Source organism: Echinops telfairi, unplaced genomic scaffold, assembly GCF_000313985.2.
Source record: "Echinops telfairi isolate 266 unplaced genomic scaffold, ASM31398v2 ScPeMD7_5592;HRSCAF=6446, whole genome shotgun sequence".
Lineage (NCBI taxonomy): Eukaryota > Metazoa > Chordata > Mammalia > Afrosoricida > Tenrecidae > Echinops > Echinops telfairi.
This window is the reverse complement of record NW_022109491.1, coordinates 19,348,838-19,374,467: the sequence shown is the minus strand read 5'-3', so window position 1 is coordinate 19,374,467 and position 25,630 is coordinate 19,348,838. Positions and strand designations below refer to the sequence as shown.

The 25,630-nt window shown below is 50.5% G+C and overlaps 1 protein-coding gene across 1 annotated transcript in view; it reads left to right on the top strand.

The window, feature by feature from the left end:
• Positions 1 to 25,630, top strand: part of CTNNBL1 (catenin beta like 1) — a 174,012-nt gene that overhangs the window by 132,983 nt on the left and 15,399 nt on the right. Inside the window, exons 12-13 of the mRNA XM_004697979.2 lie at positions 8,993 to 9,090; positions 11,405 to 11,485. Coding sequence (XP_004698036.2) covers positions 8,993 to 9,090; positions 11,405 to 11,485 — 179 coding nt within the window. The remainder of the gene's footprint in view (positions 1 to 8,992; positions 9,091 to 11,404; positions 11,486 to 25,630) is intronic.

Here is a 25,630-nt window from a genome sequence, read left to right as displayed (position 1 = left end):
CCCGTTTCTGTAACTTCAAGAATGCGCTCTGTGCTTTAAGAACTAAATGTGCCGAAAGCAGCAGGTGGTTTACCTCAGAAAAAACGGGAGCCTTTGAGTTAAAGCTGCTGGCTTCCCAGTGCAGCCCACCCGCCTTCACATCCCTCCCAGAAACCTCTGAGGAAACCATTTGCCTTTTGTCGCACTCTGACCTCCCCACCTCCTAACCTTATAGCCACCAATATCTCCAGTTTCCTGCTCCCCCACCCCACCCCAGCTGAACTAAGGGGTCCTTCGTGTATGGACTGCGCACCCTTTAAGGGCGTGTCTTGTTGTGGTTCTTTTTATCTTAGCTTGGCTTCACGGGATAAGATTGTCTCTAGGGTAAACGGGACTATCTGCTTTCTCCTCTACATTCTCAGTACCAGGCAGAGTTGGCTCACACACAGTTGGCCCTTGAAGTCTGAGTGAAGGACTGGCTTGGCTGGCATGTGTGCCCTTTCGTGCCCTGTGGTTATCCTAGGAGTCTACAACTCAGGGAGGGGAAGGGGTTTTTCATGTTCCCTACAGATCACGCGATATGTTTCAGAGGTTGCAGCAAGATCAGAAAACCCAACGATGAACTTGACCAAGTACTTTTAAAAAAAGAAAAAACTAGGACCGTCTCTGCTTAACCACGCCGTGTCCTTTCGCTCCTGTTCTGTAGCCACTCCCAACCGCAGGGCTGCCTGCAGGCCTCCCCGAAGCCTGTGTTGTTTGGTTGCATAGGCAGCCACACACAGTCGTTATTTTCATTTACTGTGAGCTTAAAGAGTCTGAGTGAAACTGGCCTTGCTACATTTTAGGGTTAGAACAAATCTCTAAAGGTAGAAAACAGCCCTCCCAGCCGAGATAATCCAGCAAGCTAGGTACCCCTATTTTCCCAGCAAGGGCTAGTTAGGTGGTCCAGGCCGACTGGTGATTGGGGTGGAGTGCAGAAGGAGGTGGCATTTGAGGCAGGTGGTCTTGTGAATCGCAGCAGGATGCCCAGAGCATGGAGGAGGAGAGGGTCTCCTGGACGGTTCGTCTCAGGGCAGTACAGTAGCCCCCTCACTCATGTCAGTGGTTGGCCAATGTGCACACAGTGTTGTCATTGATATCACAGCATGTTTACTAAACGGAAGTAACAGCTCCGTTTTACAAGGTAGAAGACTTGAGACCTAGAGTTCATGCAACAGGCCCATGATTTCATCACTGGTGGTGGCCAGAGCAGAAGGGATTATTCATCCAAAAGCCCCACCCGGGGTTGGTTAACTCACTTGTGGGCATCTCTGGAGCAGATCTCCCAAGTCAGTCACAGCAGTGTACCCGCGTGGCTTGCCCAGCAGTGGGACAGTGTTAGGCCTAGTTGTAGACAGCCCTGACCATAAGTAGCCAATGACGAGTTGGAATTTGGAATGAGAAATGCTGGGCCATCTCATTCTTGGTCAAAATGGTGCGCACTGTAAGAGACTAGGGGGGGAGGGGTGACTGAACAGTCGGCTTGTACTGTTCTGGAAAGATCTCTGATCTGGGTGCCCTAGATCAAAGGTTCTTAGCGAAGAAGCCATCCCTTGGAGTTTCATCTGAAATCCGTGGGAGATCCATGTTCAGGGACGGATGGATGGATAGAATGCAGAAAGGCTCGTTACATTCTCAAAGGTAGAAAAGGAAAAGGACTACAGATCCCTAGTCCAGCAGTCCACAGTCGCTTGGGGCGCTCCTGTTCCTCCGCCAAGCAGGATGGCTAATCCTCCTTCCAACCTGGAAAATTCCACACCACCAACTGCCCCACTGGAGCCCGGGGTGGCATAGTGGGTTCTGCATTGGGCTGCTAACCGCAAGGTCAGCAGTTCGAAACCACTAGCCCTTCTGAGAAAGATGAGGCTTTCTACTCCCATCAAGAGTTTCCGGCTAGAAAACCCACAGGGACAGTTCTACCCTGCCCCCGAGGGTCATTATGAGTCGGAGTTACTGGATGGCAAAGCGTTTGGAGGTTTGGGTTGGGGAACTGTCTCTGGAGAATAGTCTTAACCCCCCTGCTTACACACTCGGGAGTATAAGCCCCATAGTGGCCAAAGCTGGAGGGTGGGTGGGTCAGAGCCACCCCTTCAGGCAGTTTCAGTAATTAGTGTCAGAAGCACCCAATTCTCTGGCTCTTGAGCAGGACACCCAGCAGGCAGGGGCTCACACTGGCACAATGTCAATACTGACTCCAACACACCCAAGCCATCTACCTGCCTACCCAATGGTTGGAAAATGTGGGTTTGTTTGGCTGTGTGTGTGTGTGTGTGTGTGTCCCCTGTCTCTGTGGAAAAGATCAATGCATTTCCCCCAGGCCCTTTGGAAACCCTTGGTCTGCTCCCCTGAGCGCTGCGTCGGGGCAGCTGTCTGCTGCGTCTGCACAGACAGCTCCATAGCCATCCTTCACCTCCGTTTGATCCTGTCGGGATGATAGAGCCGCCCAGCAGGGTTGGCCGCCAGATAAACCTGTTATCTCCCTACTCGCCGTGCCAGCAGCTCTCCCCATCCCGTTGGTGTGTGAAAAATCGACACCACCTTGGGCTGAAATCTGTTCCTAGGGAGCCTACATTTATTAGCAGCTAATGAAACAGTGTGTGCGCGCGCAGGTGTGTGCATGAAACTTGGGAGGCTGACGTGTGTCTGGCTGGCCGACCCAAGTAACCCTTGACAGGCCACCGCATTAGTCAGAGGGAATAGGCAGCTTCGCATCTCCTAAATCTGCCCACCCAACCTCTACTGGAAAACCCAAGCACATGTGTAAATGTCATTGTGGTCCTAGTGTACCACTGCAATTGATCGAGGTGTCCCTGCCGTGGACATGCTTGCTAAATGCCTTCTCTCTGCGCCACCAGCACTCCCCGTCTGGAACATTCTCCTGCAGCCCTTTCTGGAGCTTGTCAATGAGTGGGAAAGGGGTGAAGTTTTGGGGTAGCTCTGAGCCAGTGTTTGGGATCTGCCTGAAACCTGAAGTCTCTCCTTTATTGGGATGCTTTAGAAAGGGAATTTCGTGAGCGAAAAGGGTTGTTATTCATGTCTTACTCCATATGGCTTTTTGCTTCATTTTACTCTCATTAAAACGGTTCAAGTTGTTGTTGTTGTTTAATCCACATTTACATAGTGCCTATCTTTGGGACACAGTGAGCCTCATATGAGGCACATTTGGGGCGTTGGCATGGTTTCCCTTCTGGTCTCTCCCTTCTTTAACAGCTTTGGTGACTGCTTTGTTAGTCGCTGACTTTAAATAGGAGACCTATTTCTTTCTCCTTTCGTAAGTGGGAAGCATATAACATAGTGGCAGAACATGCCCTCTGGAGTCAGGCAGCGTGGGTTCAAATCTAAGCTCCCACCTCTCACTACTCAAGGATGTGACCTTAAGTAATTTAATTAACCCCTCGGAGCCTTGAATTCCACGTTTTCCACAATGGAGGCGAGAGCAGTACCTTTCCTAGCATCGTTGTGAGGATTCATTGGAAGAAAAGCACCAATTGTGCAGAGACTCAAATAAGCCTCGTGTCCTAGGCTCACAGCAAACATAGCGACAGCTATTATTATACCCCACCTACTTTTGAATAGGAACCAGAGGTAGCGGATCGCAAAACAGTATGATAGTACTAGATCTTAGCTTCGAACAAGAATTTGTCAAAAGACAAATGACAAACTCAGGAAAATATTTGCAACATAAATGACAAAAGAGTAATTCATATCCATAATTCAGAAAGAATTTATAGAAATCAAAGTTGGGGGGAAAATTAGGCCAGACAGTTCATAGGGGCAAGGTATGCAAGTGGCCGATACATACAGGAAAAGGTATGTCGCCGCGTCTATAACAAGATCGAGCACATTCTAATCAGGAGGTGAACGCAGCTCTCACCTATCAGGTTGTCCTCATTCGTAAAGCCAGCACTGTCTGTCCAGCCCCACGAGGGCGGGGAGACGGGCAGTGATACGCACAGCGGCTCTTGGGCGTGGGATCGACACAAGCTTGTTAGGGGACAGTTTGCTCTTCCTGTCCACATGTTATATGTAAATACCTTTGGACCCAGCAGTTCCACTACTGGGAATGTAATGTTAGAAAAAGTACACAATAATGTACCAGAATATGTGCACATGTTTGTTCGTGGCTGCCATAGTTTCTAATGGCAAACAAAGAGAAGAAGCTGAAAGCATCCTACATAGGGCACTAGCCAAACTTTGGTAAATACGTACAATAGAGTTCTAGATAGCTATTCTTTTTAAAAAGGAGCTGGGGTAGTAGATTAGGTTACAAATTGGGCTGCTGACCACAAGGTCAGCGGTTCAAACCCACTAGCCTCTCCACAGAAAAAAGGTGAGGCTTTCTGCTCCCCCTAAAGCTTTCCAGCCTGTAGACACCCACAGAGGCAGTTCTGTTCTGCCCTTTAGGGCTGCTGTACATCAGAATCAACTCAATGGCAGTGAATTTGAGTGTCTTGCTTATTTTTTTTAATAAAGTATGCTGATCCTTAAATATTTTACTAGTAGCTGTGTGTATCTCCTTCTTTCTGGCCCCCAAAATGTATAACAACAACCAAAAAATAGGTAGGTGTGGTTGAAAGAGAGGATTTGTGTAATAGAAGTACAGGGAAAGAAATGTATTACAAACGATCAATAAATATTATGGAGCACATTGTATACTTTGTAGCACAGCTTGATTTTTTTTACTGTCTGCCCCATCATTGCTTTTACTTTGATAGGAGGCAGGGAAACCCACAATAGAGTAATAAAAAGGATTTCTCCCAGAAGTCAAGCATAAACATTTTGGAGCTTCCTAATAGCCAAAGCAAAAAGGGAGTCCTACTAGGAAAGCCTAAAGTCATCCTTAGGAAAGAGAAGTGTTTTCCTGATCTTGATCTCTACAAGGAAGAGAACTGCCCGGGAGATTGGTTTCAACTGGGATCTGACCTTATCTCTCCCTATCTTGAAACTCATGAGTGGGTCCTGTAACTTTCTTCTGACAACCTTGCCTTTGCCTACCTGACCGCCCGCCCCTGCCCCACGGAGACAAGCAACTCCTTACAAGCCGGCCCTTGCCTAGGATATTCTTTCTGCCCAGAACCCTCTTTCCGCTTCTTGCCTAGTTGTCAGCGATCCCTTTGGTTTTCAGTCTTGAACTTTCCACACCACACTATATTTACAGTTGTCCTGTTTTCCCTGCGAGAGACGTAGCTCCTTAAGGTTAGGATCCTGCCTTGTGCCCAGCCAGCAGCAGCGCCCAGGCAGAGACACCTGCGCAGGGAATGAGTGGGCTCAAGAGCGAGGGATCTGAAGCTTGAGTTCTGTGCCGCCCATCATTTAGCTGTGTGGCTAAGCCGCTTGTCTCGGGCTCAGCTTCTCCATCCATACAGTGAGCAAATTGGATGATTGACAAGACGTGGGGGTTTTTTTTTATTTGTTTTCTTCCTTTATGGTTCACACACACACACACACACCTAGACGTTGTTACCAGCTGTCAAAGTCTGAAGATGGAGATTGTGAGAATTCACTCTGCTTATTATGGCCTGTCCCACATCTGCTCATCACCGGAGAGCTGAGCGCTAGAGCACCGTGCCCAGCCCAAGACTGCAGAACTTTACTGTAGCTCCACCCTTCCTTTCTCTCGTCTAACCTGCTTGACACGCACAAAGGTCAGAGCACTTTCTCTGGCATGTGTTTTCAAAGATACTCCTTTTTTTTTTTTTGTACTACTTTCTTTTTTGTTTTCTTTTTTGAACTACCTGGAGTGTAGCTATCCTGCTTCACTCTCATTAGGTTGGCCTCCTCGTGTTTTTGGCTTTACTGCCTACTCTCCATTCCCTACTGTTCACTGTCACCTCACCCCTGTTCCATGCCCCCCTGCGTTAGTCCACTCTGGAAAGTAGAGCGCCAAATCCCAAGTTGAACAAAAGGCATGAGCTGTGAGCCTGGGTCTTGAGAAGGCATGGGCTACATTCAAATAAAACACCTCTTTCTACAGTCATTCTAGGAAAAACTCTGCACTTCTGACACTTGAAACAACTTGGGGTCACCACTATGTACAAAAGGGTGAGTGTGTCAGATGACACTTGAAAGATGTCCTGAGATAGCGCGTGGTTAGCTTGGCTCACCACTGCCGCCGCCACTGAAGGTCGGTTAAGAACATGCTTTCCTCCTGTCTGTCACCTGACAGGTATCTTCTTTGATCAACAGGGATAGCAGTGAACTAAGACAGACTGAAATCCCTGCCTATGCGGAGCTTGTGTTCTAATTAAAGGGAGACAGGGAACAAAATAAATACGCAAATGGAAACGTGTTTCAGGGAGGGATCCATGCTAAAGAGAAAAACAAGCCAGATAAGAGGGAGTAGGCATAATCCACTATTTCAGACCCCAAAGGCAGCACTTACCCAAGAACAGAGGGTTCGGAAAGGAGGAGGATAACATGGAGAAGTGGGCTCAAGGGTGGTACGTGGAGAGGATTGAATGGACGAATAGAAACAAATGTGTATCAATTGTTGAATGTAAAACTGATGACATGCTCTGTAAACCCTCACCTAATGCACAAGAAAAAGTTGTTCTTTGACCAGGTGTAGGCAGTGTTGGAGCATTGCATTTTAAGTGGGTAGTCCAAGAGAAAGAGCGCATGAGGAACCAAGGTGGGCTGAAAGAGTGAGCCATGCAGGTAACGGATGATAAGAGGGAACAGCAGGTAACAGAAGACCTGAGGAGGGAGCATGACAGACTAGACATTTAGTTGACCTGAGCTAGGAGCACTGCTGGTACACTGGTCATGCAGTGTAGTGGTATTGGGCTGTAATCCGTGTGGTCGGCAGTTGAAAACCACCAACAGCTACTCTGGAGAAAGACTAGTAGGTTTTCTACTACAAACAGTTACAGTCTCAGAAACCCACAGGGGCTCACTGTGAGTCAGCATTGATTGGATGGCAGTGAGTTAAGAGGTGGTACTACCAGCCACTCCTTTGGCAAAAGACTAGGCTTTCTACCCCTACCCCTATAAAGAGTTACAATCTCAGAAACCCTCAAGGACAGTTCAACCCTGGTCTGTAGGGTCACTGAGTTCAAATCCACTGGATGACAGTACGTTTAGTTTGGTTTGGCCCCAGGGGACCTAGTGGGAGGTTATCAGCAGAGGAATGGTAGGGTTTGACTTTAGGTTTTAATGTCAAGGATCATTCTGGCTGCTGTATGGAGATCAAAGGGGCAAAGATAAGGCCCACAGTAAGCTGGCTTTTTTTCCCCCCAGCAAGAGATGATGGTGGTCTGAACCAGAGTACTGGCTGGCAGTGGAGGTAGTAGTCTATAGAGATTGGACTCTGGATATCAGTTGGTAGCCAAGCCGCTGAGGACAGGAATCATACATATCTGCTTACTAGAACCTCGTGGCCACTGGTAGATTTGGGGAAGAAGAGAACGATAGTGGCTTGGGGGAGTATTTAGTTTAAAGTGCCTATCAGACAACCGAGTAGGGAGAGCCAGGGAGACAACAACACAGCCATGGGGCTGGGTGAGATCATCGGGAGAGTGGAAAGTTCTAGAACTGAATCACTCCAGCATTAAGAGCTCTAGAAAATGAAGAGGTGGGAGATACAAGTGGGAAAAACAATTAAACAAGCGTTCAAAACTGTATCTGAGTTCACAGTAGAAAAGGGGTATTGATTATGGCTTTCCTTAATAGTCACCTGACTTTGGGGATTTATATATATTTTTATATAAGTGGGAATTAGGGTGGGTATTTTGCCCCCCCAAAAAAATCTTTGTTGCAAATCCTAACCAGTATGCCCCCCCAAATCTGCGTTGTAGATCCTAGCGTCTGTGCCTATGGTTATAATTCCCTGTGGGAGTTGGATTCTTTGTTGTGTTACCGAGGCAGGGTCAGTGGAGAGTGTGTCATGAGTCCGTCTCTTTTGAGATAGAAAAGAAATGGGAAAGGCCAGCGAGCAGGCAGAGAGGGGAGCTAGAGGCCACACCACTTGAAGATAGGCAAGGAGCCACCAAGCAGAGACCTTCCCCCAGCTGACAGGGAGAGCGGGCCTGGCCCCGGAGCCAGCACTCTGAATTTGGGCTCCTAGCTTCTTAATCTCTGAGAAGATCCATTTCTGTGTACGAACTCTATCCACGATGGCATTTCTGTTACAGCAGCACGAGATAGCTGAGACAATAGGTATATATGTGAAGATGTTTTTCAAACAATTTTCAAAAGGACTGTTTGCTGCCTTGCTCTTAAAGCAAGTTATTTCAAAATAAACTTTACTCTGCCATGTCTCTATAAATAGACTTCTGCCACCTCCATTTCAAGGTCATTATTCCTTAAGAAAAGAATCTCTTTAAAACTGAAGCCTATAACAGACCCTTCAATTACCTTCTTCTTCCCAGGTAAGGGAATAGCACTTCATAATAAAGGCCCTGAGACAGTTGTGAGCCCAGACAGCGCTGCTGTTATGCCTTTAAACATGCAGTGGGGGTGTTGGCTCCCCCGAATGTAAGTGGTAGCACTGGGCCCCTGCCATGGCTCTGGTGGAATTCTAGGGTATTTGCCTGGGGAAGTTACAAAGTAGTTTGAGGATCTGGCAGCACAAGTCTTATTTGTTCATTATTTGCCCATCCCATGGCTGATAGTTATATTCTGTTCAGAGGTTATTTCTATAAATGGGGGATTTGTTTGAGATTCCACCGTAGAAACACACACACACATACACAAGTCAATTAATTCTGGGAAAAATAGAAATTCTAACTTAGTTTCAATTCACTCGCTCAAGTTGTCCTTGAGGAAATCGGCCCTTTTGAATATGTGTCTGGTGCAGCGTGTGCAGATCAGTTCAGTTCCCAATGACACGATCTGCATTCTTGTCTGATTAATCAATAACAGCACTCAGAGAAGGCCCACTTACTCCTCCTCGAGAGAAGCCGCCTTGGCTTGAAGAAAGGTAATAATTACTGCTCTGATCTCACCATGCCCTCACTTCTCCTTCCCAACCCAGAGCATGTCTGTTCAATCCTGGCCTCCCTCCTGCGGAACCTGAGAGGGCAGCAGCGGACCCGGCTGCTGAATAAATTCACCGAAAACGACAGCGAAAAGGTGAGTGCTTGTCTGGCTGTAAGAACAGGACCGGGGCCGGCGGGGACCGAGGGTGCTTCTCACCTGATGTAGTTTGAAGGGTGCTGGAGGCGTGCCCTGCCCTCCAATTTCTCCTCCATCATCTGGGCCCATTGCTTTGTGTCCCTCAAGTATTCTCCCTCTCCTCTCAAAATACGTTCCCCTGGGAGGGCTAGTGCCTTCAAGTGGTCTCACTATCACCTTCAGGTGGGGGTGACCTAGTCTAACTCTGTCAGGGGAGAAAATGGCACCCAGCAAACAAAACTTCAGTGAGGAGCATAACCCTGGGATTCAGACAGCGGGACTTGAACCTGTCTTGCTACTTGCTTTTTGTCATTACAGAATACATTTTTATTTCATGGTACAAATGAAGCGGAAATTTAACATACATAAGACAGGATTAAAAGCTCCCTTTTTTCACTTTACATGTAGCAACAGAAAATGTAAATGTAAGGCAGCAGCCTTATTGCAGATAGTATTTCGGCATACGTATAGTACAATAGAAAGAGCACTATCAATTGTACCTTACCCACAGACATCATTGAACAGGTAGCAGTGGATTGTGTGGCTCTTCCGTTCGGGGTACGTGCTACTCTCAGCCTCACTTTCCCTGAGCTCGTAGGGGGTTACTCGTTGGGCTGCTAACCAACCAGTTTGAAAACCACAGCCCCTCTTCAGGCGAGGCTTCCTGTGCCTGTGCAGAGTCACAGCCTCAGACCCACCGAGGGCAGTCCAGCCCTGCTCCGTAGGTCGCCTGTGAGTCCGAATTGACTCGACGGCAGTGCATTTGGTTTGGGGCTTGGGTGATTGAATTCCATGGCTGTGGGTTTGGGTTTGAGGAGTCAGTGAGATGAGGGTCTAATGGAGATCTTGCTGGGTGGTGGTGGTGGTGGTGGTGGTGAAAATAAAAATGCTGGTCCTAAAATGGTAAAGCCAGTCCTAGACAGCTGGGACCAAGTCCGCTGGGAATGATGACTACATGGGGAGTTGCTATTGTCTAGCATGCTAAGCCGCAAGGCTTTAAGGGTACGAAGCGCTACCATTTACTGAGTGACTGCTATGGCTTGGTAGTCGTAGATGCCTCTTATTTGGGGTCCTATTGATTTGTCCGTGGGTAGATATAACTCAGATTTGGATCAGTGGAAAAGAGGAAGGTCCTCAGTGAGCTGGACCTGGGCCGTGGCTGTAACACCAGCCTCAAGGGGAGCAGCAATTGTGGGGATTACCCAGGAGCTTCTCCTTCTGTCTTACACAGCCTACTGGGAGTCAGCTCGGACTCCACGCACCCAACAAGAACAGCAGGGGTGGGTTTTAAGGGTTCAGGGAATAGTTTTGGTTTGAGGGCAATAGTTCAGGATTGTTTAATCATTGTTTGAGGTGGGTTGTTTTAGGGTTAAGGCAATAATGGATGTGGAAATACTTTGGAAATTGAAACATAGATAAGGTTTACAGTCGCCATTTTTAGAGAGCATTTGGGCATATTCTTCCTGGACTGCCTGCTGCTGTTTTGTGGAAGCAGCATCAGTTATTAACCAGTATCAGCTCCTGGGTAAATATCAGCATTGCCAAGAGCCACACTGGTGCCAGCCTAATAAAAAAAGATAGGTCAGAAATCTGGGCTGGCTTCACGCTGCTTCTTCAGTCTCTTAGAAGTCGTGGGGAAATGAGAAACTCTCCGGGCCACAGAGTGCTCCCCCACTATGTCGAAGCACAGCTGTTGCCAAGTTTAAAACTGATTTTTGAGTTATTGCTGAGCGAACGTCGGTAGATACTCTTGTTGTTGCATTGGTTGAGTTTTTCCTCTTCTTTTTTTTTTTTGCTGAACGAATTTTCATGTACTCTCTTCTGACTTAAAAGCAACCAAAGAGATTTCACTCAGACTTTAAAAAAATAAACTAGTCTGCTCTGAGGCAGATTCTGACCATGAAAGGTTTCAGTGTGAGAAAAGGAATGTCGGCAGCGTTCTGAAGTGACTGTGAAGTATATAGCTTCACGCTCCTTGTCGCTGGGGAGAAGGGACTTGAGTTTTTTGTTTATTTATTTTTGTTTTTAACAACTGGAGTCCCCAGGGGGCCTCAGAGGACAGGGTGCTCGGATGGCTTTGGGGACTGAGCCGGCGTGCAGACGCCTCCTCCGTCCTCCTGAGTGGCTGCTTGGTGCTGGCCCAGCTCTTCGAGCCGCTCCTGCGAGGTCCCTGAGCAAAGCTGCCCGTTGGTCAGAGTGCGCTCGGGGCCTCCCGTTGCAAGGAGCGACGAAGAGAGGTGCCACCGTTCCCTTCCACTCCCTCTTCTTTCAGGTTGACAGGCTGATGGAGTTGCATTTTAAGTACCTGGATGCAATGCAGGTGGCTGACAAGAAGATCGAAGGGGAAAAACACGTATGTATCTCTGCCTCGCTGCATGTTTTGTTGCTTTTGTTTGTTTTTTTAGCCTCTGATGGTGCTTCAGGTAAGCACTTGGGTGGCAAGTCCGTTTTCCGGTCCATAGTTCACACACCCCTTGTCCTATGGCCTGGCTTGCAGTCCCCTCCCTGTCAGCACTCTCCCGCTCCTGGACTCCTTATCTTGGGTTTGGACCAAATGTTGCCCTGTTGGCCTCGTGCATTGGCGGGTCGACGAAGCACTCTCTTCCTGGTGTTCTTGTTTGTCTAGAGGTGGCTTCTGGAAGTCGTCTCTTGCTGCCCTTTTGCCCACTGCTCTTGCACTCCGCTGGGCCCCAGGTGCATCTCTCCCCACAGGGCAGGCCTCTGCTCGCCTGTGCCAGAGCACAGCAGGTGACGGCATGCAAGAGCCGTAGCTTCCCTTTGGCAGGAAGCTGTGTGGGATCGATGTCGGTCTGACAAAGGACTCCCCAAAGGGGAGCACTCAAAGGAAGGAGGGAACTGAGAGGTTCCCTTATTTATGGGGGGCTCAGATGCTGCAGCAAAACTTGCCCCCTGGCTCAGAACGAAGGGCCCTCCTTTTCATGTGCCCAGGCCACCAGCTATGGGCGGAACCCTGTGCCTTGGGAGTCACAGTAGCATGTGCCCCAAGGGCTGCCTCCAGCCAGGGCGAGAGACTGGCATTTGTGGGAGAGAGTGACTCAGGTGTCTGTGTCCTGTGCCTCTTCTCACCCTCCGCCACCACCATCACCAACCCCCTCGCTCAAAATATGCCTTCCATTACGGACACTGACGCACAGGTAACTGTGTGCCCTCGTTCCCACTTGGGACAACCGTGCCGCTGGTCCTTGTGGTTCTCCTCCGATCCCTCAGCCTCGGAAGTCCTCGGGTGCTTGTCGATTGATTCGATTGGCTGCCTGGGACTTCCTTCTTCCTGCAGTGATTTTGCTAGCAGATACAGGCAGAGGCTGTGAATCCTGGGGCCGGACTTCTGTACGAACCACTCCTTTCATTCCACACGCCCGGCCTTCTTTGCTTTGTTCTTTGAGTAGATGTCCCTTCTCCATCGTTTCTCCCCTCTACAGCAGCGTGGGTGTGATGGACACTTAATGACTGTCCGAGTGCCAGAGTAATTTATTCTTTCTCTTTGTCTGAATGATAATTAGAAACAAATTAAAATGTCCCTCTACTTTTGTCAGGGAAAACTCATTAGAACTGATTGGCGCCCCATCTCTCACCCCCCCCCCCCCTCCCCTGCCCACATACACACACACTCCAGTGTTGTCTGCTGAAGATTTGAAGGCTAGGAGGGCATCCGACACGAGCCAGGGGTCAGATGGATTTTAGTGTGGGCGTCACCACGAAACCACTGCCTAGCCAAGGCTTGGCACTTGGCCTCAAGTCACCTCGGTGTCATCGCTACAAATGGTAATACTTTCAGTGACTGAGCTCCAGGGGCCCCTCAGCTTCATTTCTTCCCTTAGGTTCAGCCGAACAGCCTCTGGTACATCTGCCATTGGGGACAGTCGAGCAGATGGAATGAGAGGTCGTTGGGGGGTGGACTTGGCTTCTAGAGAAGGAAGGAGCAGCCTGGTGGAAAAGAGCAGCTGTGCGTGAGGGGAGGGCCCAGCTAGCCCTGGGTTTGAGTTCCGGCTCCGCCGGACCTCGGACAGGTGGGGTAACCTTCCTAAGCCTTGGTTTTCTCGTCTGTGAAATGGCACCAGGAGCCCATCCCATGTTGGGAAGGTTAATGGAGACTAAATATGATGTGTGTGCAAGGTCTTGCTCAGCAAGCAGAAGCTGCCGCTGCTGCTAGATCATTCTGGCTTCCACTGGAACTCTTGTGTCACTTTTAAGGAGACCTCTCCCCGAGCGCATGCTCCCAGAAGGCGCCCCTCTAAACGACACCTTGTTGGCATCATCCAACGCTTTGTTTGTGGCGCAGCTGGGTGGACTCTAGTTGGAGAGCGGGACCGGGTCGCTGCTGGCGTCGGGGACAGCTCACAAGTCGCCGTTGGGAAGCTTGGCCTGCTTCCCGCAAGATTATTGAAGAGGGTGTGAGATTGATTAGCACTGATGGAGAGAGAGGTATCGCAGTGCCGCTCTCAGCATTCTCGGGGCCTCGGTGTGCCCCCAGCGCCAGTGCCCCTGCCATTCCCGCCAAACGTCTGTCTCCTGGATGCCAAGGCCATTTTGCTGGGCACTGGCAAGCGCTCCAAGGCCATTAGTGCTCAGCAGCCTCAGCGTTGCTCAGAGCGTGGGGGCGGGGGCGGGGGCGGGGGGATGCATTTATGAGCGGTGTTTGCTGCCAGCACTTAAGGCTGCTTCCTGACAGATGAAGCTGCCTCACCAGGTGTAAAGTGACTTAGGACAAACCAGCCTTCCGTCCCCACCTCCCCTTCGTGCAGTCTAAATAAAGCCAGTTTACCTTCTCACCCCACCTGTCTGAAACCCAGGGTCTTCCGCCCCCAGGGAACTGATGAGCAAATAGGGTTTTGACTTGAACGGAGCACTTGCTTCTCGGGCATTTCGATGAATGTCATTGCCTGTGAACTTCAGACTTCCTGGGCACAGTGCGAGGGCCCCGTGGCTTGCCACTGGCCGAGATTCACTGGCAAGAACTCAGTCATTTGGCCAATGTTGACCAGTGTCTGCTCTGTGCTAGGCACCAGGCCAGCCCCTGGCCTGGCATATGGGTGGACGTGCGAGGGAGACAGGGTCCAACATGGTGCTACTGGCCAGGGCAGAGGGAAGCCAGGAGGAAGTTGATTCAGCCAGAGGCACCTGAGTCAAGCCGGGCCGATGAGATAGGTGTTTTCCATCTCCAATCTTGGGAGGAGCAGGTGCACAGTGGGGCGGCGCCAGGAAACCAAGGGAGGCCAGGGTTCGTGGCAAGTTAGATTCCTGAGCAGGGCACCGGGAGGGGAGGGAGAGACAGGGCCGTGAAGCCAGTCTTCTCCCTCTTCTCTGACTGTGGACGCACTGACTGACGCCCTGTCTGCTTCCTCGCTAGTATTCTGTGATGTTTCTCACACACTCACATAGACACACACACACACACACACATCTCAATTGGTGCACTTTGAGAAATTACCTCTGTGGGCATTTGGTGTGGCCTGTGAGTGTGGCTCGCAGGGCACCTGGTACAGAGGGGATGGTCAGAGACCCTATTGTTTTCTCTCTCTGCAAGGATATGTACGTGCTCATGCCACATTCTCCATTCTCAACCATGGCAAGAGTGCGTGATCTGCCTCCTCCCCACTCGCGAGTGCCCCTCCCTCCACATCTGCTGCTCTCTCCTGGTCTCAGCTTAGTGTTCTCCTCAGAGAGGCTGGCTGTCACCACGGGGTGGGAAGGAGCCCCTCCCCCGTGCAGCTTTGTGACTTGTCAGTATTTCATGTATCTGTTTACCCTCTGTCTGTGGGGACCATAATCGCTCTTGTTCATCATATTCTTAGGACCGAGCACGGGGCCTGACATTCTGTACATGCACAGCCAGTGCTCGCTACATGAAATGAACATTTGTCCAAGCTACCAAGGAAGATAGCGAGTCACCCTGGGCTTTCTGCATTATTCCTTAACTCTCTCTCTTTAAAAGAATTTTACATATCTTGCTGTTATTAAGAGGGCACACAGCACAGCATGCACCACTTCAGCCGTGTCTGCGTGTACAGTTGTGACCTTGATTCTGTTCCTCTGGTGGTGCCCCCATTCCCACCTCCTTTCCTCACTAACAAAAACTCCCTGCCCACCACCGTTCCCAGTAGCCTTCTGCATTGTTCTTGTCCACGTGATCCGAGCATTCCGTGTTTTCATGCAAAGAGCATGTTGTTTTTGCAAACTGTACAACCCCTCCTGTGTTAGTTTCCTGTGCACGTTATTTCTGTGGGTGTATGCTAGAGAAAGTGCCATCGCGCCCAGGGAAGCCTTATTTTAATAGTTAGGTGAAGCTCTGGTTGAGTTTTAAGATGACTTCAGGACTTATTTTTGGTTTACGGTTCCTCTACCTCCATGGCTTCTGCAACTCTAGAGTCTGTGAGGATGTGAAATTCTGTTTTACATTCCCCTTACCCCCTTTTGGTCAGGAGTCTTCTAGAGAATCTTTGGTCAGTCATGGTAGCCTGTCCCCACTAGTTACTCCAGCACGTGTCCCGTGGCAAAGCGGGCAGTTGTTCATAGAGGCAATTAGTGACGCATTCTGTAGGCTCCTGTTCCTGATTCTCCTTCCTCTCTTCATCCGTGCCAGTAGAGACCAGTGTGCCCTGGGTGGCTGCATGGAAGCCTGCAAGACCCCAGGCGCTTTGCAACAGACTAGGACTAGCATTAGACACATAATTCGGCCAATTAACTGAGACGTCCCATGAAACCCTGGCCCGAAACCTCCAAACCAGGGAATCAAACCCGTTGTGCAGAAGCGGCGTCCACAGCTGCTCTTCTGTTGGTGGTGTGGGTGTCTCTGTCCCGCTGACTGATCCATCTTTGCTCACTCGACTTTCCGGAGGTGTACCACTTCGTTCACCGCCATCGCAGGACTCGGCTGCACCACAGTTTGATTGGCCATTCATCCGTCGATGGCATTGAAGCGGCTTTCACCTTGTTGTGAATAGCTGCAGTGAACAAAGGTCGACAGGCCTTGTTTTGAGTCTCCACTTTGAGGTGTGTGTAGGGGGTCGGGGGATGTCTCTACATAGGCGTGGGATGGCTGGGCCAGGTGGGAGTATGTGTTCAGTTGGTTGAGGAGCCACCACGCTTTTCCACGGCAGCTGGACCACGTGATTCTCAGCAGCAGAGGCTAAGGGTCCGAATTTCCCCCTACCCTCATCAATATTTGTCATTTTCTGGGTTGGTCGGTTGCCATGCTGATGGAGGGATAATGCTTCTATTTTTGATTTGCATCTCTCTGAACGCTAATGGCTGTGAGCATCCCTCACTCTTTGTAATTTCCAGGTTCAGTGATACCAGTTCTGTGGCCTAACTGCCACTGCAGTGTTCAGTAAGGCAGAATACTCCTCCCTGGCTAAGTCTGTGGGGCAAACTGCTCGATGATTTGACACACATTTCGTTCATGTCACGTCAGGCGGTAATCTGTGACTAGCAGAGGCCTCCAGGTCTTGGGCGGTAGCTCCCTGCTTTCATGTGATATTCAATATCTATGAGGTTTCAAGGACAAAGTGCTTGGACATACCCTAAGGGCTGCCAGCTAACAAGCTTTGACCTGATCTTTTAAAGGGCATGTAATCTGAAGACTCTTCTGGTAAGCAGCCCTTCTCCGCGATCGGTAAATACCCAGGATGCTTGTCTCAGCAGATTTCGCCCAACTCCCAAACAGCACAGCCGCAGCCCGGTGGTTGGGAAACATCCTGGCTTCTCGTGGGCTCTTCCCGGCTTCTGTAGGTCAAGTGTACAGAGCATGCCTGGCCTCTGACTGTCAGCAGCCAGATGGTAATTATATAGGCGCTGGCAGGGATTTCTTCCCTTTTCCCTTTTAAATAACACCTCATTAGATTTAGGTGAAAATTTGCACAGAAAATTAGGTTCTCATTGGACGATTTCCGCACAAATCGTTCAGTGACGTTAGTTGCATGTCTCACAATGTCTCAGAGCCCTGGTGGCATAGTGGCTACGAGTTAGACTGCTAACCACAAGGTCAGCAGTTTGAAACCAGCCACTCCAAGGGAGAAACACGAGGCTTTCCACTTTGGAAAGAGTTACAGTCTCAAGACCCCCACAGGGGCTAGAGGGTCACGCTGCATCCGCTCGATGACAGTGAGCTGGATTGATTTGGTCCATGGGTCTCAGCATTCTCCTTCATTGACTGTGTCCAGATCACACCCTTCCTACTACTCTTCGATTCCTTACTCCCTGACTTCTCGTCGCCTTCTTGTTGGCTTTGAGTCATTGTTGACTTTGTCTTTTTCGGTCTGATCCTCAGGACTTGTAAGTAAGTAGCACACTGGCCTTGCGGGCGGCATCCTTCATTGTGTGCCCTTCGCTATGTTGCTAGAAGGTGGTCTCCGGGCACAGGCTCGGTTCTGGGGTGAAAGAGGGTCTCAGGATGAGAGTCTCAGGGAGTCCTCTCTTCTCTCCTGTACCACTTTGTCTGGATTTCTTGTTTGTTTGTTTTTTAATAAGAATTGGAATTCTCCCTGTTTTCCGCCCATTCTGCCAGGCTCCTCTTACTGGGCGGCTGGTCAGAACAGGCACCAGCCAGTTCTCCCAGTCTCCCCCTAGATGAGATCCTGGCTCCAGTAGACTTGTTCCTGCCCTGAGCTCCTGGTGAACTTCCTGCTGTGTCACCTCCAGCAGGTGGAGACTGGAGCTGTGGCTCCGATGGCCTCTTGCACGTCACCTTTAAGACCCCAGGCACTGCTCACTCACAGGGACTTCTGGCGGAGGGCGGAGAACCTGGGAGCCAGGTTTTCCCTTTTTCAGTTCCTGAGGAAATTATACTCAGCAGGTTGATTCAATAAAATGTGTTCTCACCACATACTTTGCACTATAATGACTTACAAATTGCATGCTAATTTTGCCACAGTTAAATCATCCCGGGCTTTATCCTGGAGAGAGAAAGATGGACTCCTTGTAATGAAACAGTATCCACAGGACTTGACATCTTAAGCAAATGTGGCCTCTTAGCATTGGAGACTCCTTCCCCCTGGCTTGATGGAAATGAGAGGAGGTGGTGGGCAGACGGGCATGGGTGGGCTGCGTGGTCCTCGAGCCCCAAGGGAGACAGTGGACGGCAAAAGGGTGGGGCTGCCATTGATTTTTCTGCTCACCGGGTGCAGGCAGCCTCTGAAGCAAGCTTGGAAAAGAGAATCCTGCTGAGAGCTCCACTCAGCTCTCCTCTAAAGCAGTGCTTCCCGAGCTCCCCCAGCCTGGGATGCACCAAGCCGAGGCTGACAGCCCATGGAAGCTAGTGACAGCGAGGGGCCTCCTGAAGCTTTTCCTTCAGGCCTCCCTGCTACCCACTCCCCCGTCACACACATCCCTTCCCCCAGTGAGTGAGATGCCAGAGGACCCGAGTCTGATCCCTAAACTCCGTTTCTGATCCTCTTTCCGTGGCCTGCATGGCCCCACCCTGCTACCCTTCACAGGCTTGGTAAGATGGGGGCCTCCCATATCTGACTCCCATAGAGCTATTGGACGTGGCCCCGCAGAGGTTGCTGGCTCAGCCGATCCCAAACCAGGCCTGTGTCATCTCTTCCCCCTCTCCCCACCCCCCAGTCTCCTCTGTGACCAGACCATATAAACCTGGCCATCACCTTTTGTCCCCTCGCTCCCCCTGCTACCACACATCCTCCCGGCAGGTGTAGCGGCTCTGCCCCCTGTTGTTTTCAGCCTCACACTCAGCCTGTTCCTGTCTCTCTCTCTCCCTCCTCTGAGCGGTCTCCCTGTTTCTAGGTTTGTCCCCTTTAATAATGCCACGCCCCTGCCTAAACACAGTGCACATGCCTCTGCCTTCCCAGAAGATGGCCCAGACTCCCGCCTGCCACCCACTGCCTCCCTCACCACCCCTGGCCCTGGGGACGTGGTGCCCCGCATTGTGCTTCCCTAAGGCCTCGTGGGCTGCAGCTTACTGCCTCATGCCTTCCTCTCCGCCCACCGGCCAAGTCCACCAGCCAGCCAGCAGGCAGGCCCTTTGTGTGCCACAGCAGCTCCTGCAAGAGCCTGTGCCCGTGGCCCCGCTCATGTCCAACACACACACACACACACACACACACACACACACACACACACACACACACACACTCATTGTGCCCTGCATGACACAGCCTTAAGACCACGGGCCCGGAGCCAGCCTGCATCCGTTCAAACCCTATGTCTGTCTCTTACTAACAGGGTAGTCATTAGCAGGGTACTTAACTCACTGTGCTTCTGTCTCCTCATTAGCAAAAGGTGCAGAATTGTACCTAGCAGGTAGCGTTTCAGAGATGGTTAAAGTAATTAATATAGACGAATCGCTAAGAACCGGTTCCTGTCACAAGGAAGGCCGCCATCTGTGGCGGCTCTCGTGAGTCGCTCTGGCCTGCGCACGCTCTCTGTGCGCCCTCAAAGGGATCTGGGTCTTCACGGTGGGGCTCGCTGTGTCCCCACAGGGATGGCGGTGTGCTGGCCTTGTGTTACGGTGGCTGCTGTCATAGAGGCCCTGGTTCTCTCAAGGCTGGCTTCTCTGTTGGCAGAGTTCAAATCCGAATTATGGACTCTTTAAAGTAAATTGAGACACTTGCACATCTGTAATGGAAATGTCACAGTGACAGAATGACGTGGGTTTGAGTCCCGCTCTGCCACGCACACAGTTTCCCCAAGGAAGGCCTGGCCCCTTGAGCCCTCCACTTTGAGCCCCCTGTGCCCGGACAGGGGACACAGAGTCTCAGCTCCCTTGCAAACAAAGGCCTGGCCTGAGCTCCCCAGGTTCCCTTAGCGTCCACCCCCCCAAAAAAAAAGTCCCTATGGCTACTTCTCCAGCCTCAACCGTCTCCAGCTGCAAATCAAGGGGAGCTACCAGCCAGACACCTTTTGGAGGCGGACTTGATTTTGAGGCTGGTATTTTCTGCCTGGTGGGGGACTCCAGACAGTCCCCTGTAGGAGCAGGAGGGTGGTGGGACTTCATGTTTGGGCCCCAAGAAGGATTTGCTTTGGCTTCACAGCACCCTTTTTGGGAGGGGCTCCTTGCTCCTTCCTTCAGCGAGGGCAGCTCCCTGTTGGCAGGGTAGGTGAGAAATGCGTCATGGGGCCCTCTTGGGGCCTTGCCACCCCGGAGAGGTGGTTGGCACTGCTGCCACCACTGGAGACAGATTACCATTGAAAACGCGATGTGATGGGGGAAGGCAGGCATGCACCACTCCCACTACCCCCTCCCCGCCCCGCAGCCTGCAGGAATGGCACCTCCGTGCTCCCGGTCAGTCCTACCTCTGGGTGCAGCATTGGAGATGAATCTGTTTGTTTTAGCGGCGCCCAAACAGGCGGTGGCTGCTGCTGTGAATTGCAATCTGTTCGACTTAATGTGCCATTCACAGAATTACCACCCAAGTTTTTATTCTAGCCTCCTCTTACGGAATGAACAAAGCAAACCCTAGCACAGGAATCTTTCTTTCCCTTTTTTTTTTAACTCCCCCAAGTTGCATATGGAATTTGTTGGCATAACGATGGGGTTTTTGTTGTTGGTATTGGTATTGATAATGGTTTGGGTTTTGTAGTTCCCTTCCTTTGTAAGTTTCTTTTGTTTGCAGGCAATAGACAGGCCAGGGAGGAAGGTGGCCATAGCAGAGTGTGACTGCTTGGCCTGGGCCCGGGTCTGGCAGAAAGGACAGGCCATCTCTGTGTTCCTCAGCAGGTAGCAGGAGGGATCCGTAAAGCAAACACTTGCCCCTTCTGTGAACTAGCAAAACAGGCGCAGCCATGGATCCGAACTTGGGTAGGTTTCTTACCCTGTCCCCACTCTTACTCCACATCTTAGAAAGAGTCATCTCTTCAAGCCTCAGTTTCCCCACCTGAGAGTGAGAATGATAACCCCCCTCCCCCCGCCCTGACCTCCAGAGGGACCTTGTGCGGGAGCAAGTGCTGAGCACAGGGTCCAGGGGGCTGCAGAAGGTGTGTGGAGGAAGGAGACTCAGAGAGCAGGATTTTCCCCAGGCTTCGTGAAGCCCCCTCGCGGTGAGTCTTGTGCAATGTTGCTCTTATCATTCGTCTGTTGTTCCAGGCAAAGGAGCAGGCAGGAAAGACGTAGACGTGTCCGGTGGCAGGCATTGGGCATCCGTCTTAGTTTCCCCATCTGTGGAATCGCAGATGGCACGCAGCGAGGGAGGGGACGCAGGCGCCCGGCCCAGGAGAGGAAAAGTGCCGAGTGCGGGTGTTGAGCTGTCACTGCCTCACAAAGAAGGCAGTTGCTTTCACTCTTCTCCGCGGCGAGAGGTGAATGAATTAATCTGTGGGAGACCTGCTCTAAATCTTTACACTCCTGTCTTGTTGCAAACGCAATTCAGTGTGTCTAAAGGCTCCCATTCTGAAGCCGAGTGACGTGGGATGCATGTACCGCCACGTTAAGGAGGCGATGGGATGCCTAGAGTTTCTCTTTGTTCCCTCACATGTAACATGCCCACGTTACATGCCACCTTGAGATGGAGCCCTGTCTTCAGCACCAGGCTTCTCTCTTTGGGACACCCATCAGGCAGCAGCGGAGATCCAGCTGTGTACGTCCATAGGCAGAGCTCCATTACTTCTGGTTACAGAGGTCATGTGCCAGAGCTGACGTGCTAGAAGGAGCCTCCGTGAACCCCGGAGCAGGGAAGAGGAATGTTAGGCACACTGCCACGCCCCCATCCTGCAGTCATTGCTGACTGATCTCAGGGCCGCTCCCACGACGTCCCAGCCTCCCATCCTTTCCCCCCAAGGAGTCTGCAGCCGCGGGCTCTCGAGATGAACCCTGCGTGGCTTCCCTGATCTCACTCACACTTATATTCTCAAACAAGAAGAGAAGTCAAGAAAAGTCAGCTGGCTTGCCTGCAGGTACTCATAAGTTGGTATTAGAGCCTGGATCCGATTTCATTTGCTTAGTGCTCTGCCCCACTTGGCAGAAGAACGTGTTTGTAGAACTTAAACTTCCTAGCTGAGCACTGTCCCCATTATCTGGTTAACCTGAATGTTCGGAGCGTGACGACAGGGAGGCGGAGTGTCTTCTCTGGACTGGGTCTCTGTCCTGTTGGCTCAGCCTGTGAGCTCTGAGGAGGTGGGGCTGCAGGTTTCGTCTCGGTGTGGACTGGGCAACTCCATTCTCTTCTTTTGTGTAGTCATTTCGAAAGGTATCTCATTGGTCAGTCGGGTATAATCCTACCACGTATAATCCTACCACGGGCACAGTGCAAATCCACTGGCAGATTGAGTACTAGTGCTTAGTTTTCAGGGATAACCTAGATCAAATGCCTTCCGTGCCTTTGGATCCTTTTTAGGTTGGGAAGAATTGGTTTGGGGATAAGGGGAGATTCTTGATATTTGATTTTTGTTTGTTTTCACTTCCTAGAACTTTAATTTTAATTGTGGATACTCGAGTATAAGCCGAGTATTTCAGCACATTTTTTTTCCTTTTTTAAAATAATTTTATTGGGGGCTCGTACAACTCTTATCACGGTCCATACGTACATCCATTGTGTCAAGCACATTTGTACATTTGTTGCCATTCTCATTCTCAAAGCATTTGCTTTCTACTCGAACCCTTGGTATCAACTCCTCATTTTTCCCCTCCCTCGTCCACCCCAAGAACCCTTGATAATTTGTAAATCATTATTATTTTCTCATGTCTTACACTGTCCAATGCCTCCCTTCACCCACTTTTCTGTTGTCCATCCCCCAGGGAGGAGGTTATATGTAGATCCTTGTAGTCGGTTCCCCCTTTCTACCCCACCTTCCCTCCACCCTCCCAGTATCACCACTCACACCACTGGTCCCGAAGGGATCATCCGCCCTGGATTCCCTGTGTTTCCAGTTCCTATCTGCACCAGTGTACATCCTCTGGTCTAGCTGGATTTGTAAGGTAGAATTGGGATCATGATAGTGGGGGGCAGGCGGGGGGACGAAGCATTGAAGAACTAGAGGAAAGTTGTGTTTCTTCGGTGCTATACTGCACCCTGACTGGCTTGGGTCCCCACTCCTTACTCCCCCTCATGTACAATGATATGCTTTCTTGTTCTTTGCTACCTGCTACCTGATCCCTTTGACACCTCGTCATCACACAGGCTGGTGTATCAGCACATTTTTTGATGCTGAAAAAGCCCCCCAGTTGTTTGTGGTAAAATTAGGTGCCTCGGCTTATACTCGAGTATATATACAGTAGTTCTTTAAAGCCCACATCCCAGCCAGATGATCATAAAGTGAGTTGTACTGATCCATTTTAGAATTTCCGATTCCCTCTGAAGTTCCGTTAGATGTCTAGCTCTAATTCTTCGAACACAGATACCCAAGGAACCTTGACCTGAAGAGCAGTTTTTTATATGGTATCTTGGAACCAGAAAGTCACTCATTCCCAGTCAGTGGGCCCCACACATACAGAGTGAGACAGGCAGGCGGTGGGGAATGAAGGTGACGTCTGCCTTCCTGAAAGAAAATGCACCTAGAAGATGGTCTATGTCCACACCATCCCTCCTCCTTGTTTTCCGTCAGCGTGGTCCAAACGCCTCCTGCTTCTTTCATTTGCCTTTCAACTTGGAGTCCACATTTGTGCTTGGCCGTCCCACAGCCAGTCACAGTGACAGCCCATGCCACCCGGCCAGATAAGGTGCTATCCTGACAGCAGTCAGCTTCTCAGCGCACTGGCTTCTGTGCTGCGTCTGAAACTGTCAAGGCAGAAACTTGGCCTTCAGAAACCAATCTCCGCCTCATCTTTGTGCGTGCTCCTCGCGGCAGTGGTGCTGCCTGTCTTGGAGAGGAGCTAAAGTCGTATCTCAGGTGTGCATTTGGAAATTTCACTTTCAGATCATGAGGCGGGATGTCGAGCAGTGGAATGGTGAATTGGATGTTGTCAGAGTCTTGACGTCCTGAGGACCGAGGTTGGGGGCGGGGGGGTTGGCATATGTAGAGAGAGTGGGGAGTACAGAGCGCCCTGCCCGATGGGAAGAAATCAGATGATAGAGAAGAGACTGGGAAAGAAAAGACCGCCAGGGACCCTTCTTACCATTTAACTAGAGGAAGTTCATTTCACTCAGCTCATTCTTCTTTTTTTCCTCCTCGCTAAATTTTATTTTATTGTTGTTGACCCTGTACGAAGGGCTGTCAGAAAGTGTGTCGACAAATTCTATTATGGTCTCATTCGGTTTCTCCCTGAACTTCTTGAAGCCCCCTTGTATGTCAACTGACCTTAGTGCCCCTGGAGACCACAGTCCCGAGGCCCATTCCCTCGAGGTGTCGGTTATATCTGAGAAGTCTTCATCACGCGGCCTCCTCTGCGTTTTACCGCACTCCGGAATGTATTTGCAGCAAAGGTGCCGATGTGCCGTCGTGGGTGCGCTACCACTCTCTCTCCCACACCCCTTCAGCCTGCGCGTCTGTCCACGCATCTGCTCCCAGGTCACCAGGATGGCAGGAGTGGGTGTAGAACCGCGTGTACCTTGCATTCCTCTCAGGGTCTCCCTGGCCTCCATCATTTGTCCCCGACCTCCCTCTTCTTGTACATTGCCTGCCCCTTCTCCCAAGTTCACCCGAATTTGCACTGTAGCTGGCTAGTAACTGCCCTCCCATCCCCGGAAGCCATCAAAGAATGTTTCTTTCACTGCGGAAACCCTTTCAGGGCTCTTGACACCAGTGGTCTCATTCAGTACTTGCCCTTGGGCGATGGACCAGTTTCACTCAGCATGATGTCCCCAGGCTCCTCCACACGGTGAAGTGTTTCCCGGACTCCTGTTACTCTTACACTTTCCACAGGACCCCACGGCAGGTCTGGGCCAGTCTCCCATTGATGAGCATTCAGGTAGTTCCACATTTTTGCCACTGTGGATCGTGCCGCAGCGAGTGTACTTTTACCCGTTCACATCATTGCGCTTATTTCTCTGGTCTTAGTAAATGAGAGCCTAGCCGTAATAAATGTGTTTTTTTGTTCTGTTTTCCATCACGCTTATTTAGTTTGTTAACACTCCTTTTCTCTCTTTACTCCTGCCATGGTAGCCACTAATGAACTTTGATTTCTATACATTTACCACTTGTCTGAGTGAGATCATATGATACTTCTTCTGTTTAAGACTGGCTCATTTTGCTCTGAAGAATGTCTTCAAGTTCCCTCTGTACGGTGGCACCCATCAAGACTTTGTCATCCCGACTGAGTTCTAGCCCACGGTACCATGCACCACCTTTTGTGTATCCGTTCATCTGTAGATGGGCATTTACATTGTTTCCACCTCTCGGCTGTGAGGGCGGCTTCACCAGTCTGCTTCCAAGGCATATCTACCTGCCTATAGCTATACCTCTATAAATAGCTTTTGCCTCCTATTTCTTTTCTCTATTTCCTTTCACCTTCCTCCTACCCCACTATCATGCTCACCCTCCATTCGGCTCTCAGTATTTCCTCTCGGATACACTGCTCTTGATCAAGCCCCACCCGGCATTGTACACCCCCCTGACCATCCGTTTTAGACCTCTTGTTGTTCCCTTATCTCTG